The sequence below is a fragment of the Pituophis catenifer genome, unplaced genomic scaffold, assembly GCF_029215685.1.
Source record: "Pituophis catenifer annectens isolate HBS135680 unplaced genomic scaffold, rPitCat1.0.hap2 SCAF_2, whole genome shotgun sequence".
NCBI lineage: Eukaryota > Metazoa > Chordata > Lepidosauria > Squamata > Colubridae > Pituophis > Pituophis catenifer.
This window is the reverse complement of record NW_027256882.1, coordinates 192811800-192832253: the sequence shown is the minus strand read 5'-3', so window position 1 is coordinate 192832253 and position 20454 is coordinate 192811800. Positions and strand designations below refer to the sequence as shown.

Sequence of the window (20454 nt, the reverse complement as noted above, 5' to 3'; positions counted from 1 at the left end):
CATTTCTTCTTATTTTACCCTCTGATGCTATGGAGAATAAATCAGTATCCTCTTCCCTGTGACAGTTCTTTAAGTATTGGAAGACAGCTATTATAGCACACCTCAGCCTTCTATTTGTAAGGCTAAACATATTTAATTTCCTTAGCTGCTCATTGTACTGTTTAGCCTCAAGTCTTGCTCTTCTTTGCACTCTTTCTAGGGTCCCAGCATCTTTTTTGTATCATGGTGATCAGAGCTGGCCAGAAGCATTTACTCACTTCTGTGTAAATGTGTAGGAGACCAGTCTCTGACTGAATTAGCCACCTATTAGGCCAAATAATATACAGTACAATTTAATATTTTTGTGCAGTTTAAGTGACTGAGAGCCTTTCTACTCTTATATCAAAGCATGATGGCACAAAATCATTTGACAACATATTTTCTCTGCAGTTTCCCCATGATGTTGTCAGTTTCTTTTCCCCATCCCATGGAACCTGTTTAAGACATCTGCAGATGTATAAGTGTTTAAAAAGTATCCATCTAGTCCAGGGGTGTCAAACTTGCGGCCCACGGGCCAGATGCGTCACGTGTTGGCTTCGCCCCCGCGCGGTTTAGCAAAGGGGGAAAAAGTCCCGATATGTCACATGATGCCGTCGTGACACCATAAATTTGACATCCCTGATCTAGTCTGTTACCTTGTCAAGTTTGATCTTGGATTGGTTTGAAAGTCGTTGAAAATCAGCAGCATGCAATTTTAATTGATGATGATGATTTAGCATTTCTCCTCTTAATTTATCACAATTGAAGATGTTAAAGAAATGCTAAGCTATTGTGGGAGTATATTGTCACACTGATAAAGAGGCAGCCATTGGGTAAATTACATCAAACTACTGGTTGACTTGCCTTCTCCCCACCTACATTGAAGGGCAAGAGAAAGAATAAAAGAACTTAAACTGCTTTGAATTAGTTGTAAATAAAGCTCACATCTGAAAGTCAGAGTATTTGTCAGAATTCTTGTGGTGTTCTAACAAATCTTACTTAACAGATCTCAGATTTGATACTTATTAGTTTCTTTGCAGTCCTGATTGCTGCTTCATAGTTCTGACACCTTGAAGGAAATTAGGTGAATGACAGTGACTGGGAACAGAGACAATAGAGACAGGATGGGAATTGGCATGGAGACAGTCAATTTCATGCCAGTCTAACTTTCTGCTGATTCAAGATTATGTAGGTGGTGAACAATTCAGCTCAGCAGTGGGGAAAATCTTTGAGCTTTAGGCAAGTTACTGCAGTATTTTCTGAGTTTCAATCCCACATTGGCAACATAATACTACAGGACTATTATGATCCTTACCCAGATAATTTCAAGGTTTAAAAGATTATTCAAATATTCAATTTATGAAAAACACTTCAGGACAAAAGTCCTTCCAGATTTGAATTAGGAAATACTTCTTCCTGATCAAATTAGGATCAAATCAAATTAGGCCTGAGAAAGCACTGAGCATAATTCATAAACGTTTTTAACATTTAAGAGAATTGGATTCCCCCCACTCAACTGTTCTTTAAAGTTTAGTTAGGCATTGATGGAAAATTTCTGACTGGGTGTATTCTAGTCCAAAAACAACAATAACCAACTCCTTCCCTTACACTCAACACAAACATTTTAAAAGACATACTGTAGATAGACATTTCTTCTTTCTGAATTGCTTTTCCTGCAGCACTGTGAATGTTATAGATGGTCGCAATAGTATAATTGGATCAGATTCTGAATCAAATTTATTTATTGGTTTCTGTCTTAGCATTTGTGTTTATAGAAGCAACAAATACTGCAAGCCATCTATAGTACTGTACTACAATTATAAGGGAAGTAGGACACCACACTGCCATTACAGCTTTATCACTGCACAGGAACACAAGCTTCAAAGTAAAAATGGAGTACTGTTCCTTAGTTGTATAATTTCATGTGGGCTCAGTGAAAAATGGCCTAAAATCCTTTTTTAAAAAAAGTGATACTGACTTTGCTACCTGAAAGCTCCTAATACTCTGCCAGAGGACAAAGAAGAAGATGAGGAAAATGTCACAAAACAGGTTTGGCACCTAAACCATTACCACCAATAGGAGTTATAAAATGGCTAGATTGCAGCAGATGTATCTTGGTAGCACAGAGAAATTACAATATTGCTTCCACTCCAACCTCATAAAAACAGCACTCAAAAAGCAAAATATGAAGGAAAACAGCCCAAAATAATAGGTTGAGAAATGTTCATGTTACATGAGGATAATCAGACATCAGGGTACATTAAAAAAATCCTATTGCAGATTGGCCCTTCTTTCTTAACCCAACCTAGGTTATTGTGAGGACCAAGAGGGAATAAGAATGGGGGAAGGGAAAGATACAAATTGTTTTGCCTTGAGCTCTAGGCAGGAAATCCAATTAAAAAGGTAGTAAACATAAATGTAATAAAAGATTCAAGACAGAGACTTTTCTAACTTTAGGCAATTTGCTCTAATATTTTATATTCTTCCTGTTTCTTTTCAAAGCATATATATACATTTTATTCTCAATGCAAGGAAATCATATTCTCTTGGACTTTTTCTTTCTGACCTAAAGCTCAGTTCATCTGTTCTTCTGGGGAGAATTCTGGCAAAACATGATATAATGGCTAGAGTTTTTCACAAATATGCCCAGTATGGAAACTTTTCGAAAATGATACGTGTTTTCTCCTGAAGGAGCCCATTAGCCTGAGTTCCTTTCTAGATGTGGGGACTTCTATCTGAACATTAAAGTCCTGACCCCATCTGTTTCAACCTAAACTGAAAACAATATTGATACTGAATTCTTCTGTCACCTGATAAAGCACGTCCATTAATTTGTGGAAAGGCAAATGTTAGAACATGCAGCATGGCCCTGTCTTACTGAAATTAATATGTTGAAAGAAAGGAACATTACCGTGCAGTTAGGAGTTTCTCATTAGATGAACCCAGTGACAGAGTTCAACTACCAGCAGAGGTGGACTGCCTCTCTATGAGATAGTTTATGGATGACTTGCGAAGTGACTTACTCTTATTCTTCATAATTTAAACAACAGAACAAAATAGCCCGCTTACGCAAGATGGCCTTTTCCCCCTGCCCATTACCAATCTTTTCCACACATGCCATACACTGCTAAATTCTCATCCCAAACACAAAGCTTTGTATGGGTCAGAACCTGGCATGACTGCTTCCTTATGAGCTGCCCATCCACTGATTGTTTTTTTTAAATAATAAAATGTGGGTTGAACATTGCATAAAGAAACAATATTTGCAGCCAGCTCTTCAATATAGAACATTTCCAAGCTGTCATACAGCATAAGATGAGAACAATAAGCAGCATTAAAAATGAAAGGATCTTAAATTGCCACTTTAAGTCAAGAGGCAAGGAAAAACAGAATAGGAATGAAGATTTAATGGACCGTGATCCTATTAGGAGAAAAGGGAAAAGACTGAATACATTTTTAGGATAAGAAGAACTCAGAAAGATAAGCAGGAAGAATTAGCCAAGACATGAAGCCTGCCATAAAAGAAAACAGATTAAGGAATGTAAGCTATTTGTATGCGTTTCTTGTTTTGAATAAATAAATAAGTCATTGTTCTTGAATAAATGTTCTCCATAAAAACATTTACAGGGCTTTAAAAATATATATGGGTCCCATTTTCCTGCCCACTGGGCACTCAGGCAGCTCCATGTCAAGGAGATAGCAGACAAGCCTCTTCAAAATGAGAATTTTATACCTGAGGGAACTGTCTGCCTTAACAGACATTTGCCTCATCTAAAGCCAATCTTGGTATATATACAAATGGATACTTGGAGTTTCCAGTTCTCCAAAAACCCAGAACCTAACAGACAAGGAGTCAAAGGAGTTTTTTTAAAGCATTATTAACTGATCCCATTTAGTGGTCTATCATTTCTGTTTTGAATTATTGCTAGTTTCTGAGCAGCTTTAAAAGACAGCAGCACATGCAGCAGATAGAAGTAATCTGATCTGGGAATTATTTCACTATAGATAAGTTTAAACAGGCTCTTCTTGGACAAGAGGGGTCACAACAGGCACACCTGTCTCACCTTGGTGAACCATGTTGTTGATACTGGAGATCCCAGTGACCACGGGGGATCTTAGCTTACATTTAGACTGCAGACTGATCCTTTTTAGCATCCATCTGCAACAGACTGTTGATCTGTCCTTCCTGGAGAGGCAAATCATCCAGCAACATATCAATGTATTTTTAGGACTGGCCCTCATTCATTCATAACGTCAAATTAATGATTTTCTGAATGAGATGTAATTGCCTGGATTTGACACAGAAATTCCATGAGTTACTCTGATGCATGACCTGTCCTAGAACAGAATGGTGCAACCTCGTAGAAGAAGCAAAAAATGATGTGAGTGATGTTTTGCTTGTGTTCCTTCTGTGGTGGCTATTTATTTACAGTTTAACAAAATGGGAATACTTTTATTGATGTGGTATGTATGCATTTTTCAAGATAGGTGTGCACCAGCAGTTCATCATCTGTGAAGTGGATACTATTTCACAGATGGCTACTTGGAATTATTCCTTCTGTGAACTTGTTTAGAAAAGTGGTTTTGTATTTTGAGCGCAAATACCCATTTCTGCCTTGTATTTGGCATATTAGGCAACTAATTTTTCTGTCAACTTCTCCATTGTGCCTTTTTGTTTTGGAAGTAGTCATGTCATTATGATAGTGATTATAACCAGGAAAATGTTCTTGTTAATAGCCATTGTAGAAGAATATACACATTATCAAAATTCCCTATGCCCAGAAATGTTGGGCGCCCTCTTCTAGTCTAAATCCATGCTATCTATATCAAATGTTTAAGAATATGTAGATTGGTATAAAGTCAATCTGCTTTACTTTCCATTTTGTAAGGAATATTTCCAGTCCAATAGATATAGGTTAGTGTACCCAGATGCTGCCAGCTTCCTCCATAGTAATTCACTCAGACCTACCTTAGTAGGGATCCTGAAGCCCAGATTTTGGAAAAGTCAAGCCTTCATACAACATATCAGGCATAAGGTATCAAGAACAACACAAGGAATTGCTCATAATAGTTTCTTTATTGCTGTTCCACCATAATCAGGAATCTTGTCAGATAAAAGCATACTCTGCAAAATTATCAGATAAATCCCATAAAGGTTTAGGGAGGGTGCCTTCTGGAGCTCTTTCTATAAACCAAGGACTCAAGGCTGATCTGTCTCTTAACCCGTTAGGAAAAATTCCCTTCCTCCTGCATTTCAATGCTAGATTCAACCATACAACCTATTCCACTGTGCCTAGAAAGCAACTCACAACCAACACAGGTGTTAAAACAGCTTTCATGTGATCTTAGTACTTATATCATTAACCTAGTTCTTGTATTTTGCATCAATTGGATTTTATTATGCTGGAATGTAATCTGGTATCCCAAGAAGGAGGGGTTACTTCCCAGAGAGCAAAGAGGAGGCGGAGCTTGGAAGATGTGGTAGGCAGGAAGAGGGCAAAGGGAGACCCTTCCTAGAAGTTCACAGAGTACATCTATAGTTTTGGCATATAGCGTAGTTGTTTTAGCATGGTAAGATTGTTTCTGTAGGTGAAGAATAAAGAAACTACTCAGAAATAACTCCCTGTATCATTCTTGGTTTTTGGGGCCTGACATATGGACAATTTAAGGACAGCTTCACAGAAAACATGTGATAATAATTACATTGGAATGAAGCTGAAACCCTTGTCACAACAACACAACAGTATAACACACCACAACTGTTACCTGGGAATCCATTGACACCTGAGGATAAAGGAGCACTCCCGGACACTCTGCACCTGTTCATTCAGGAGAAATGTGATATATTCCAGAATGTCAGGCCTCCAGTCTTTGAGTCCCGATTCCTCATGATTAACAACACTGCATTTGCCTGGGCTAATTTTAGCAATCTAGCCGTTTTTATTTTTTGAAAGATATGGTTTTAAATTTTGGCTTAACTGTAAATGTATCAATTGTATTCCTTTTTATAATTTCTATTTTTAAATTGTTGTAAACTAACTTTCTGTTTATATTCAGGAATGCAGTACATTCAATAATAAAATGAATGCATGAATTTAGGCGATACACGTCTTAAGACACTGACGGCAAAGAGCAGTAAAGCACTTGGCATAATACGAGTGTATAGCATTCTAACGATTCTCCAGTCTAAAATTCCTAACAGATTTTATGCAAGTATTACATAGTATAGGAGACAGAATTGACTCATTTGGCTCTAATAACAGGTGAACTACTCTGTTCATACCCTTTCCCATCACTGTAAACTGTTACTCTTCCTCCCTGCCATCTGTACCAGTCAGCCTTCCTTCAACTGGTCCTTGTCTTCAGATTCTTCCATCTGCTATATCAGCTTCTCATCGTCTTACACAATGCTCATGTGCATGGACCACACCCAGACATTTCCCCAAATAAACTGGAAAACCACTTTATCCTATTCCTTAGCCTACAATCTATGATGCTAATAATGTTTTCTGCTTCAGGGAAACACCCATTTTAGACTTTAATATCTTCCCACTGCATTCATATTTCACGTCCATTAGTAGTCAAAGGATCTTCAGGAACAGCTCTGTTCTATCTGGCCTTAATAGCATGGAATAGCTCCTACATCTTCTTCATTGGACTCCTACAGTTTACATAAAAGGCAATAATAACTGCATTGACCAATGAACAAGAAAAAAACCAAATTCCACATCAATGTAATACCTTCATTATGCCCCTTCAAATATCAAAAGGATCATGCAATTTTTTAAGTTTAACAAACAGGACTTAGATCAACACAGGCGTCAAGCACCATTTTTCTCTTCTTTTGCTTTATTAATATGCTTCCAGAGCAATACTGACATTAATTACACAGTCAACCCAGAATTGAAACTGGTAGTCAACTATATGAGAATCAGTGGCATAAGACATGCCAATGATAGGAGTTATTGGATGGCATGGCTTGTAAAGTGGGGATGAATCTCAGTATGTTTTATGTTTCTAGGCCAGGGGTGTCAAACTCGTGTCATCACAGCATCATCACGTGACGTATCATGACTTTTTCCCCTTTTGCTAAACCGGGCGAGGGCATTGCCAGGGCATGACTCATCCGGCCCACGGACTGTGAGTTTGACACCCCTGTTCTAGGCCCACTAAATGTGGTGTGTCGAATTATAGATGTTTGAAGGAACAAGGTTCTTAGTCCAACTGTTTGACACTGTGGAGATGTGTTAGTCAATGTGTATACATGAGCTTGTTGGCTAATGCTAAATTTACTGAGCAGATTGTGGGTGTTGGCTTGATTACAAATGCAGATTAACTATTGAGACTTTAAGAACTGTTTTGGGAAATATTGCCTCTTTCCCTTTACTTTTCAGCTCCCTCATCTGATCTTTTAAATCTTTTCATCCAGGCCTGGAACTTTTTTGGTGTCTGGATGAAAAGAACTGTTTTAAGTTCTGCTTTCAACCAAATGATGAGAATAGGGTTGACCCACGTGATTATCTACAGCTTGCCTTTCATTTTGAAAACCTGAATCACTCAAGATGATTAATCAAGAACCAAAACTACAACAGAAAATGTCATCAAATGCACCCAAGCTGCTAAAATGATTATTCTCAGAGAATGAAATTCCAACCAAAATACAAACAAATTGAAACCATAAACACAGTTTAACACTGTTTATGACTAAGGAACTCTGCATAGAAGCTATCATTGCTTTCAAATAATAGTTTTTGGAGTAGTTAGCAGCTTCATGTAGCTGATTTAAATATTGAGAGAAGAGATTTTCTGGAGTTTATTATTGACCCATCAGGTTATAAAAAGCACCAAGAACATTTGAATCTGTTCCATTGCCCTCATGATTGTAAAACAGACTGGGACACTTAAATAAGGAAAAGAACATAGGAAGATTGGGTGCTCTCCAAATGCAAGGGAAATTAACCTGATTGGGTATCTTTCACATTGTATTTAATTTAAACCTAGAAGAGGGCTACTGTGCATGTTAATACATATAGCAGCACAAATCTGACAATTAGGTGAGAATCTGCTAGCTGTTCTGCAAATTATATCAGACATTATGTAGTACAATAATTATAGTAAAACAAATCTTACCTGCCATGCCTCAACTTTCTTGATATCTGCACATGACCCATTGGCAAACAGTCCTTTCCCAGGAGTGCAAGTGTATATATCCTGCAAAGCATGAGCAATGGAATATACTGCCAAGTACACATTATAAGATATCCGCAGGTGGGTATAATCCATATATGGTGTTTCCACACTAGTGATGTTCTCACGCCCTGTACATGGGGGACAGAATGAAGCTGTACCATTTCCAGCTCTAGTGCCTTCTTCATAGCCTTTGTGGAAAAAACCTGGGAAATTTTTGTTTCCTTCTGGTAAGTAGCAATTAAACGTCTCCTCCCAAAACTCTTTAATAAATCCATTATTAGCAGACTTCTTAGGGTTTACCTTCTGCAGAAAGTCACGAAAGCCAGGGATCTGTCCTGCCTTAAGAGCAAATCCAATGGTGCCCCCCATGACATGAAAGAATTGTGGCATTGCTATCAATGACGAGCTGGCCCAGGCTTCACTTGCCAGCCAAATTCTGCCAGTGATGTTCCGTGTGACAATCTCTTTGATCAATGGTTCTAGGTCAGGTGCACTGGAGAACACAACGATCACTTTGGCAGTGGAATTCTGGATGACTTTTACTACCTGTTGGATCTGATCCTCAGGCAAGTACTGGGCAATGAGCTCACTGAAGTCAATGCAGATGTTTCTCTCCTCTGTTTCTTCCCTGAACTTTTCAATACCCGGCCGGCCATAATTGTCATCTGCTGCAATGGTACCCACCCAATTCCAGCGGAAGTACTCTACAATGTCAGCCATAGCAGTGGCTTGGTGCTCATCATTAGGTATAGTTCTCAGGAAAGATTTGTATTCGTTTCTGTTGCTCAAGAGCCGACTGGATGAAGCATAGCTAACCTGGAAAAGGAAAGAGGGGAATAAATTATTATGCAACACTTTTAAGTAAAAACTATTCTGAAACATTTCACACAGGATGTGATCCCATGAACACATCCTTAAAGAAGGAAAAATGTTATATCAGAAGGGCGGTTTTCAAGTGAATAAGAAATTGCTCACAGATGCAGTGGTACACATGGACAGCATGTTGCCAAATTTATGCCTTAGAAAGATCACCTTAAACAAAAAGTTCAAGACTCTTTAATAGGTAAACTAACAATCCCAAAAGAGATATTGATTGGAATATCCATTCTAATAACCATAACATTTTAAAAATTATCATGTATGTATTCTAATGTGCAAGCTAAATGTTGGAGATGTGACTGTGATGATGCAACTTATTATCATATATGGTGGACTTGTAGAAAAATCAAAGCATTTTGGATAAAGATTTGGTGGGTGATGCAGAATATTCTTAAAAAGAGACTGAAATTTACTCCACAGTTGTTCTTATTGGGTATAATTACGGACTGTACAGTTGCAGAGACTAAATTGATTTTGAACTTGATAACAGCAGCAAGATTGTTGGTAGCACAATACTGGAAGAAGGACTTTTTGCCTACTATTGGTGAATGGATACTGAAAGTAACTAATTTAGCTGAAATGGCTAAAATTTCAGCATATCTGAAGGATCACACACAAGAAAGGTACATACAGGACTGGAGAAGATGGATTGATTATATACAAAATAAGTATCAGACCAAAAAATATCAAATAGCTTATGAATGATTTCTTTTATTTGTATAAGCGTTATATAAGTGACATTAGAAGTATTATGTTTAAGAAATGGGATTTTATATATGGGGGGTTAAGAATTTTTTTTTTTAGGGATGTTAGTTTAATGATTGGTTATGCAATTTAGATTATTGTTAGAGATCAATAGAAATACCTTGTGTTCTGCTCTGGGAAGTCGGGGAGGGGGAGGGGGGATTGTGGGGGCTGATGGGGGGTTGTGGGGAAAATATGTTTGTTTTTTTTAAAACTTTTTCAATAAAAAAAAAAAAAAAACATTTTAAAGCCTAATTGAGATTATGTGTCTTTATCAATCTATCCACTGGACTGATGACAACCAAACATTACTTCCTAGGAAACACACCCCATAATGTGAGAAAAGTTTTCTCCTATCATCCTGAAAAATGGCCTTCAAATGGGAGAAGTGTTCCCTCAATCAGATGATAAACCATTTACGGATGTTTTAAACGGTAAATTGGCAATTTATGATAATTTATTTATGTTTAACGATTTGTATTAGTTTATAATGTAGCATACACAGAAAATACAAAAGTAAATAATAGGAAAGATAGGGAGGGAAGAAGGGAAGAGAAAAGTGAGGAAAAGAAAAGGGGGAAAAGAAAGAAAAGGCATTGACTTCCAACTCCCTTCAGTGCAGTAGAATAAGACATTAACATAAAACCTCAACTGTTTACTTTTACATAATATTTTAAACTAGCCATTTTTGTAACAATAAATCTATCTAATCGGTAAAATCCAAAATCAAAGTTTTATTTTTTTCCACCTCAAGCACAAAGTCTAGAAGTTGTTTCCAAGTAGAAAAAAAAGTATTTGTATTTTTTTTCTTTGATCAAACACTAAATATAGCCATCTCTGTTAACTCCATCAGTTTTTGCAGCCATTTGTCCATTGTGGGGATCGAGGTAGCCTTCCATTTCTATGCATAGAGTAGTCTTGCTACTGTCAACATATATAACATCAAAGATCAATTTTTTTCTAAATCTTTTCCTATTAAACCCAAAAGAAAAATCTCTGGTTTTCTGTTTACATTCACTTTAAGAATTTTATGTATTAAGGCATGAATCCTACTCCAATATTTCTTTGCTTTATCACACATCCACCATAAATGATAAAAAGTCCGTTCTTTACATTTATATTTCCAACATTCATTTGAAATGCCTTTATATATTCTTGACAACTTGTCTGGAGTTAAGTACCAATGATACATCAACTTATATTAGTTTTCTTTTTAAGTTATACTTTAATGTAAATTTTAAACCTTTATTCCACATATTCTCCCATTGTTCAAGCAATACATAATTTATGATAATTTATGATATTTTTTCATTTCAGAGCAGACCTTCAAGTAGGCTCTAATCATATTGTGTCTCATTTATCCCAGGATCTTTCTTCTACCAGTTAAATTGCTATGCCACCTCACTTCATCATCCTCAGCTCCCCATTATATCAAGTGGTTTGCTTGGATCAGTGAAAGAGAAAGAAGTACTTAGAAATGATGGCCATATTATTTCTATATTCCTCAGCCCATCCGGAACTTTGAGAATATCCCCAATATATAAGAAAATTTCCAATCACATATAGAAGCAACCACTGTGCGTTTTCAAATCTGTATTTATTTTAGGAATTTTGCAGGGGTGAAATCCAACAGGTTCTGACAGGTTCTGGAGAATCGGTAGCAGAAATTTTGAGCAGTTCGGGGAACCGGTAGCAGAAATTTTGAGTAGTTTGGAGAACCAGCAAATACCACCTCTGGCTGGCTCCAAAGTGGGGTGGGAATGGGGATTTTGCAGTATCCTTCCCCTGCCACACCCACCAAGCCAAGCCCACAGAACCGGTAGTAAAAAAATTTGGATTTCACCACTGGAATTTTGGCAGATTCAGCTAGATAAAAAAATAGATATATTAGTTTAAGGAAAAAAATAGATATATTAGTTTAAGACTTAAGGAATGGAAATTGGGCTGAATTTGTTTAGTCACAATCACTTAACAGTTAACAGAATAATAGAATGAGAAGGAACCTTGAAGATCTTATAGCCCAATCCCCTGCTCAATCAGGAGACTCTATACAATCCAGACAAGTGTCTGTCCATTCTCTTCTTAAAAGCTTCCAGTGATGAGGCATCCACAACTTCTGAAGGAAACCGTTCCACTTGTTAATTGTTCTCCCTGTTAGGAAATTTGTCTTTAATTCTAGGTTGCTTCTCTCCTTGATTAGTTTCCATTCATTGCTTCCCGTCTTGCCTTCTGGTGCTTTGGAAAGTAGCTTGACACCCTCTTCTTTGTGGCAGCCCCCCAAATATTGAAACACTGCTATCATGTCATCCCTAGACCTTTTTTTCACTAGACTAGACATAACCAATTCTTAATCAAACACCCAATCAATACCCAATCAAACTAGCTTGTTAAAAATTAGGCCAAAACAGCACCCACAACAATAAATATTTTAAATATATTAAAGAAAATCAATGGCCAGATGGAATCATATCTCATTATGGGTTGTTACATGCTGAAACAGAGTTCAGCAGGAAGCTACAAAATGAATTGCTATGGCTGATGTAAATACACAATGTGCATTATGCTATTTAATATGGGCATAAGAAAATAAAGGTGTTATAGAGAAATTATCGTATGATTATAATGGGTTGTAGAGCTGCCCTTTTGAATCTAGGGGCTACTCAGACATATAGGCACAGACTGCTACAATGACTTGTTGAATACTGTTGGTGTTCAAAATTGGAAAAGGGATATTTATTCTTTTAAAAAAGGGAAGATGTGGAAATGCTACATTAGTGCTTTAAGATTTTATATACATTGTGAGGTTGACTGAAGAGATCATGAAATATGCCATAGCAACAGTAGAAACATTTTGTAATTAACAAGCTCACCTACCCAGGACCATCCTCTTTCTAGCAATGGAAAGAGACAACATATGCTCACCTGAGGTATATAAAAGAGACCCAGAAGATTGGCAACTGCAGTGGAAATCCCAGAGCCTGTTGCTCCCACCACTGCAATTGTTGAGGGAATATGATCCGAGCAATTGCAAAACTCATCCAGATTCAGAGAGTCAATCTTGTTTTGGGCTACAAAACTCAGTGTGGCTTCCAGAGCTTTAGACACTGTGTTGCAGGTATCAAAAATGCTGTATCCAAGCGTCATATTGGGAAGAAGAGTTGGGCTGTTATTAATCTCTTCAATGGCGAAGATCATTGCCTGTAACCAGCGAAAACCCCGGAAATTATACCTACAAAAAAGGAAGAGAAATCGAAATAAGCACAATGTCTTATATAGAGATAGAGGAGAGAAACAGGAACATATATCGTTTCTGAGTGAATGGAAGAGCACTTCCTAAATCCATTTTCCTATGCAACTACATATTTCAAAATAATTAACCAAAAATAGGGCCAGTTCACAGAGGCATCCATTACAAATCACAATGACCACTGTTATATTGTGCAAATGATGCAATTTACATCAGTTTCATTATGTCATTATCAAGCAAATGATATAAATTACAGAGTGCATGTCATATGTGCGATGAGGTAATAATGCACAGAACATAAGTTGATCCTTGAATCCTCCAATGGACAACCATGGCAGCTGTACCACATACAAAACAGAGCCCTGTTGGATCAGAACAATGGGCATTTTGGACAGTGGCAGATGGTCTCTCTCTCTCTCTCACCTCTCCCTCTTCCTGGAATTCTCAGCAACCACTGACACAATTTAACAGCATATCCTTATTATCTAAAAGGTTAGGTCTTGTTTTGAGGTCTTGTTTTGAATGATTGCATTACACATAGTCTAGAGAATGTTGTGCCAAGAAAGTATTTTTATTCGTATTCAGAATTGTCCTATGAAATTTTTCAGAAGTAAGTAGTTAGCATTTATATGATATCCCACTTTCTGGGCAATCCATGAGGTATTACATAAGATATTATCAGAATATTAAGGCCCATTTTGTCCAAACTTCTGTGTCACCCAATGACCAATCAAATTATGCAGGAAGCTCATAAGGATAATAGAAGAATTTCATGCAGGGTTGCCCAGAGAGTTGATATTATATGGCAACCTGCCTGTAATTTATGAGGTAATATGTGACCACCAAAATTAGTAACTTTAACATAGATTTATCTATTTTTTTAAAAAAAAAAACCTTCTAAGTAATACTTTACTAAACAATACTAACTGTTTTTTTTAAAGTATTCCCCTGAGGCAAAGAAGTCCCTGTGTATTTTACTCCAATAGTCATTGCCGACTATAGGGACAGTGCTCATCTCGGTTTCAAGGCCACTGCACCAGCACTGTCTGAAAATATTTCTGCGGTCATGTGGCATCACAGAGTGCTGTTACTTTCACACTAAAGTAGTACCTATTTATCTAATCACATCTGTATGCTTTTGAACTGCTAGGTTAGCAGTAGCTGGGTGGAGGATGGGAGCTCATCATGTCATGTGGTGCTTGGGTCTCGAACTTGCGTCTTAAACACTGAGCCACAATGCCACCCCTCCCTTGAGGCACTGTGACCAAAAATATATATTGTCTTCCACTATCTGTTTATTTTAGGACTTTACAGTTAGGGCTGAATAATCCTTCAGATTCAGTCTCCAAAAGGTGTTTTGGAGTATATAGAAGCATGAACATAATAATTGTTTATAGCAGGGGTGTCCAACTCAAGGCCCAGGGGCCAGATTTGGCCCGCGGGGTGCTTAGATCTGGCCCACGGGGTCATCCTTGAAACAGTGAAGGGCTGGCCTGTGGTGCCTCTGCCAGTGAAAACAGAGCTCGGGAGGGTCACATGTTTTTACTGGCAGAGGGTTGCAGGAGCCCATTTTCTCTGGCAGAGTGCTTGGGCCATAGGTGTCCCCGACACAAGTGACATCGAGCTGGCCATGCCCACCCTGGCCATGCCCACCAGCCCAAGGTCAAACACCAAGGTCAAACACAACCCTGATGCGGCCCTCAATGAAATCGAGTTTGACACCCCTGGTCTATAGTTTTTCCTAGGACTGTGTGATTGCTATGAAGCATTGGAAAACTGAAGCAAAATCATTGCAGAACCTTGATTAGTAGTTTTATTTTCAATTCTTATGAATCCTAGCATGGAATTCATAATTTTAAACAAGAAACACATTGGGTTGACATTTTCATTGTATCAGCATATTGATATACTGTAACACTGAGAACTTTTTTTTAGATGATTTCTATTTATAACATCTTCTAGAATCACTCAACTATTATGCCAAATTTAACAGCTTAAGCAAACAGGCTACTTCATTTCAACCACAGCTAAGTGATGCTATAAGAAATTGCAAATTACTAGTGCAGAAATTATCTTAGTCACTGGCAGCTTGGACTTCATTAGCCCTTGTGTAGAGATTAGGTTTTTAATCCAATTTACACAACTTTGCATTTGTTTACACTGAACTACATTCCCTATTACAAAATTCATTCCTCTAGCCTGGAAATGCCATTAAGGTGCTCTTTACAATCCTTTTTTTTATTTTTATAAATCTTGATAATTTATTATCATTACCCCTGATTGCAGGATAGAATTGTACAATTTAGTGTGTTCTTTTTTTTTTATAATATTTGGATACTTAAACGTCTCTAGACAGTGTATAAATTAAAGCATATTAACCAAACACAAAACGTTTTTTTAAAACTAAGAAAATAGCACGAGTTCTTTTCTCTATGAAAATGAAGAGGTCTTCACACAGCACCTATAAGGCCATAATGAAAGTGTCAGGTGAACATCTCTTGAGAGGCTTTCCACAAACAAGATGCCACTCATGAAAAGATCCTTTCTTTGCTGATGGGCTCTCTTGCCTCATTTGGTGAGGCATCTAGAGGAGAGCCGCAGGTGAGGCCATCATGATGCTCCAGAAAAGCAAATATGGATGGATCTTTTAGGTAACTTAGCCAAGATTTAGAGTTACAGGCTAATTAACCGGGGAAAATATAAAGTTCTAAAACCAACTGCCAGGCATGAAGCTCATTAATATTTCTAGTGATGGTGGAGAATCTGTAAGTAATCCCAAATTGTACACCTTATCCTCCAAGGGCAGTGCAGCATTCTCCTCAGCAATGAGAGATTCAGTTCTACTTGTTCCTCCAGCCATGCTGAGGTTACACCAGTGGTGAAATCCAAATTTTTTTTACTACTGGTTCTTTGGGTGTGGCTTGGTGGGCGTAGCAGGGGAAGGATACTGCAAAATCTCCATTCCCACCCCACTCCAGGGAAAGGATACTGCAAAATCCCCATTCCCTCACCATTCCTGGGGGAAGGATATTTTAAAGTCTCCATTCCCACCCCACTCTGGGGCCAGCCAGAGGTGGTTATTTGCCAGTTCTCCAAACTACTCAAAATTTTCACTACCGGTTCTCCGAACTGCTGAAAATTTCTGCTACCGGTTCTCCAGAACCTGTCAGAACCTGTTGGATTTCACCCCTGGGTTACACTCTTTTACTATGTGTAAAATGGATAGTTAAAAATAAATGAGGGGGCCTTTGTTCTGATTCAGTTCTGTTCTGATCCAGTCTGGTATTCAATATCAACCAAAGAGAAAATGATAAAGCAGCCAGGAACAGTTTAAAAGAACCAAAAGAGAAACAGGTGCATGGGGTCAGATGCTTCTTCTTTTCAACCTACTTCTAAATCTCCTACTTCATAAATATTCCTGCCTACTATCAAAGCTTTTCAACCAACTTCTAAATCTTCTACTTCATAAATATTCCTGCCTACTATCAAAGCAATAGAAGTGCCTTCTGGGTTAAGGATGAAGAATATAAAAAACCATTATTAAGAAGCTTTGCTCACTATTCCAATGGTTAGAGATGCAAGGCTCAAATTACACATGAAGCAGGCTTCCTACAAGTCATCCCCAAAACATAGAATGCCCTCCAATGAGAGGTTTCATGTACTAGCTGCTTTCTAAGGGTAACCAACCTCATTATAGATTTCTTTGTGCTGAATTGAATATGTTATATCAAATGCAATTATATTTTATTTTGTAAGCCACATACTGTTTTGAAAATCTGCTTATATAGTCAAATTCAGTAAATAAAAGCCAGGTCTGACTGAAAGCCTACTTCAAAAGGGATCAGTCAAATACTTCAGAAAAGCCCATGTACAAGGTGTGGGAGACATAATAGAGTTCAGTTTCTTCCCTACAAGCTTGGAAGTGGTGCTTTTTTTTTTTTTTGAAACAAAGAACTATTATCTAGCAGAAATCTTAAAACTTTTAAGGCCTCTGGCATGCGAATCTGGGGAATGAGTGAGTTTGGGGGAGATTTGTGGACTTACCTTATGCATTCTACTGATTCTGGCCTAGATTTCAGATCCTGGTGTTTAGCAGCCACTCCAAAATGAATGGGAAACAATCCTCCAAGAATAATGTCTCCTTTCTTCTGTGCCCTTTGATTTGGTCCATAGGCAGAGCTACTCCAAGTAAATGCAAAGAGGATCAAACAGAAACTATAAAAAGTCATCGTTCCTCCTTTATACAAAAGGAATTACGTTGCAAATTTCAAATCAGGTACCTAAGAAGCAACGTAAGCCTAATATAATTTGACATATTTTTTTCTATTTGAAACACCATACACTATGGCTGAGATGGGAAGGCTTGAAGTCCAATAAGTCACTGGACAATAATGATAGCTCTGATGTCTCTTCAGTGGACTTCTCCATTTCAATTTATCTGATCCAGCAATTCCTTGCTTCTTCAGTATCACTAGCAGTTCACGTAGAATTCATCTTCAAGACTTCCTAAAACAATATTGAAATGTAAAAAAAAATCATGTATACAAAGGAACATAGAACTGTCCATAAATCACAAATCACAGCCTTGTTCTAAAGCTGTTTTAATTTTTTTTCTTATAATTATTTCATAAAACATCACATTTGCTTTACATATAGGAAAAAATAAATAAATAAATAACCAACATATTATATTTACCTATAGCAAACAAATAAATTCAGGCACGATATCCCTAACAAGGATGTCTTAGTTTCAATATCCATTTTTCCCAAGTGAAAAACCAGCTAAAGTGCTTCCTATTTAACAATAATTAATGAGAAATTCCAAAATGCGCATCAAGTTCAAGGAGGATGATTATAGACATAAGTAAGGTAAAGGTTCCCCTCGCACATATGTGCTAGTTGTTCCCGACTCTAGGGGGCGGTGCTCATCTCCGTTTCAAAGTCAAAGAGCCAGCGCTGTCCGAAGGCGTCTCTGTGGTCATGGGGCTGGCATGACTAAAATTGACATAAGTATAGTCATTTAAAGAAACAGTGATGAGTTGCTGAAATTATTATATGACAGTGAGTCTATATAAAGAAATCCATACCAAAATACACAAAGAAAAATAGGTTTCAACACCCACATAGATCTCTAGCACTAGCAGTTAGACTTATATACCGCTTTACAGTGTTTTACAATCCTCTCTAAGCGGTTTACAGAGTCAGCATATTGCCCCCAACAATCTGAGTCCTTATTTTACTGACCTCGGAAGGATGGAAGGCTGAGTCAACCTTGAGCTTGTTGAGTTTTGAACTGCCAAATTGCAGGCAGCCAGCAGTCAACACAAGTAGCCAACCTTGAGCCACTCAGAATAGAACTCCTGGAGTGAGCAGTGAGTTAGCCTGCAGTACTGCATTCTAACCACTGTGCCACCATAGCTCTTTGGCACCACTAAGTGACTATTTCATGTTTGACAAAGACGCTTCCCCTATGCCCGTGATGGCGAACCTATGGCACGCATGCCAGAGGTGGCACACAATGCCCTTTCTGTCAACATGTGAGCCACTGCCCCAGTTAAGCTCTTCCATGCATGCACTTCCCGCTGGCCAGCTGGTTTTCGGGTCTCTGCCACGCATGGGTGGGCACATGTGCATGCGTGGGGCGCGTGCGAGGGTGCATGCGAGGGACATGTGCAGGGGCGGGGCATATGCATGGGAACCACACGCATTGCATTTTAGGGGTTCGGGCGCACAGGCACGCACTTTGGGCACTCAGTCAGATAAAGTTAGCCATCACTGCCCTATACTATAAAACAGTAGGTGGACAGATTTTTTTTCTTCATTTACTACCATTTGGTGGAAGAGTTGTTAAATTAATATTTATAAAGAAAAGGAAAGGAAAGGAAAGGAAAGGAAAGGAAAGGAAAGGAAAGGAAAGGAAAGGAAAGGAAAGGAAAGGAAAGGAAAGGAAAGGAAAGGAAAAGGGAAAGGGAAAGGGAAAGGGAAAGGGAAAGGGAAAGGGAAAGGGAAAGGGAAAGGGAAAGGGAAAGGGAAAGGAAAGGAAAGGAAAGGAAAGGAAAGGAAAGGAAAGGAAAGGAAAGGAAAGGAAAGGAAAAAGTCACCAGCAGACATTTCTATTTAATATAAAACCAAATGCATAACTTTCCATTATTTGCAATTCCAATATATATTTTTCACTCTAATTTCTCATTTTCACATTATGCAAAATTAAATAAAGGAAAACAATTGTAAAACATAGCCGTTCTAAAATGTTACTCCTGTCTTATGTCTACAATGCACACAAACCATCATGTTAGCACTTTAAGTATTTGTATGTTGAATGAAGTGATATAGGAAAAAATTGATAGAACCACAGTCTTCTGACAGACTTCTGAATATTTTAAATAGCTCAGAAAACAAAAGAGGAAAACTGATTCCTTGCGTTTCCTTGATCTGAAGGACAAATCGTCCTCATTCTCCCATTGTTAGATCTGGTAATCACACAAAAGGAATAGGAATAAGGCCAAACCAACTAGAGTCTGCTGTCTTCATACCCTTAGACAGCCTCCAAATTCTGAGATAAGGGGGTGTGTGGAGAAGAAAATTGAGGGTACCAATGGTTCCTTTAGTTGTAAGCATCACTTATTACCTACATTAGTCATATAAAAGGACTGCATATCCTGCTTTTAGCAGAATAGCCGTCTTTAAGCCTCACCAAAGGTTGTATTCTTTCTGTAACTTCAGGGGGGAAAATCCTTCTGAGATAATGAATGATAGAAGACAGCATAAATGAGGAGACTAAGAAGTAACTAAGTGGCAGCTAACAAGTCTGGAATAGTTCCTTTGCAAAGTGAAGAAATAGGGAATGTTTTTTTGTGCCACCCACTCCATCAGAAAGACCAAACTTAACAGTAATGCATCTCAGATGCCAAGATATGCTTTAAACATACACTAGGAATGAGCTTGTACTGGGGGGGGGCACTCATGGAGACCCAGTAATATATCCCCCATAACACTCCAAGGTAGGTCTATGAAGAAAGTCTTCTGCCTAAATATCGAAAACTGTGCAACATGGGGCTATAATAATCTAATCCTTATTGCACCCTGTACAAGTCATTATTATAATGAAGAGTAATATGTGATTTCCCTGGCATACTCCCTAAGGGATAATAATAATCTCAGTCCTATTAACCCAGTAGTCTGATTTCCTCGTGGCATACTTAACCTAGTCAGCCACTATCCCAGTGAAATCCCTTTACCTCATATTCTGGCAACGTACAGTCACGCTAACTGGGTCAGAAGTCAGCAGTTTAAAAATTACTGGCATTTCCCTCACTTTTTTTCAAAGGTGCATAGTATCCCACCAAAGGAGACACAACATGCCACAACATCACCAA

At 38.0% G+C, this 20454-nt stretch overlaps 1 protein-coding gene across 1 annotated transcript in view; it reads right to left on the bottom strand.

Annotated features, from left to right (window-relative positions):
* Positions 1–17307, bottom strand: part of CASR (calcium sensing receptor) — a 43202-nt gene extending 25895 nt beyond the window's left edge. Inside the window, exons 1-3 of the mRNA XM_070935332.1 lie at positions 17123–17307; positions 12754–13060; positions 8149–9024 (exon numbers count right to left, since the gene is read on the bottom strand). Of these exons, the coding sequence (XP_070791433.1) occupies positions 8149–9024; positions 12754–13060; positions 17123–17307 (1368 nt within the window). The remainder of the gene's footprint in view (positions 1–8148; positions 9025–12753; positions 13061–17122) is intronic.
* Positions 17308–20454: the final 3147 nt, after the last annotated feature.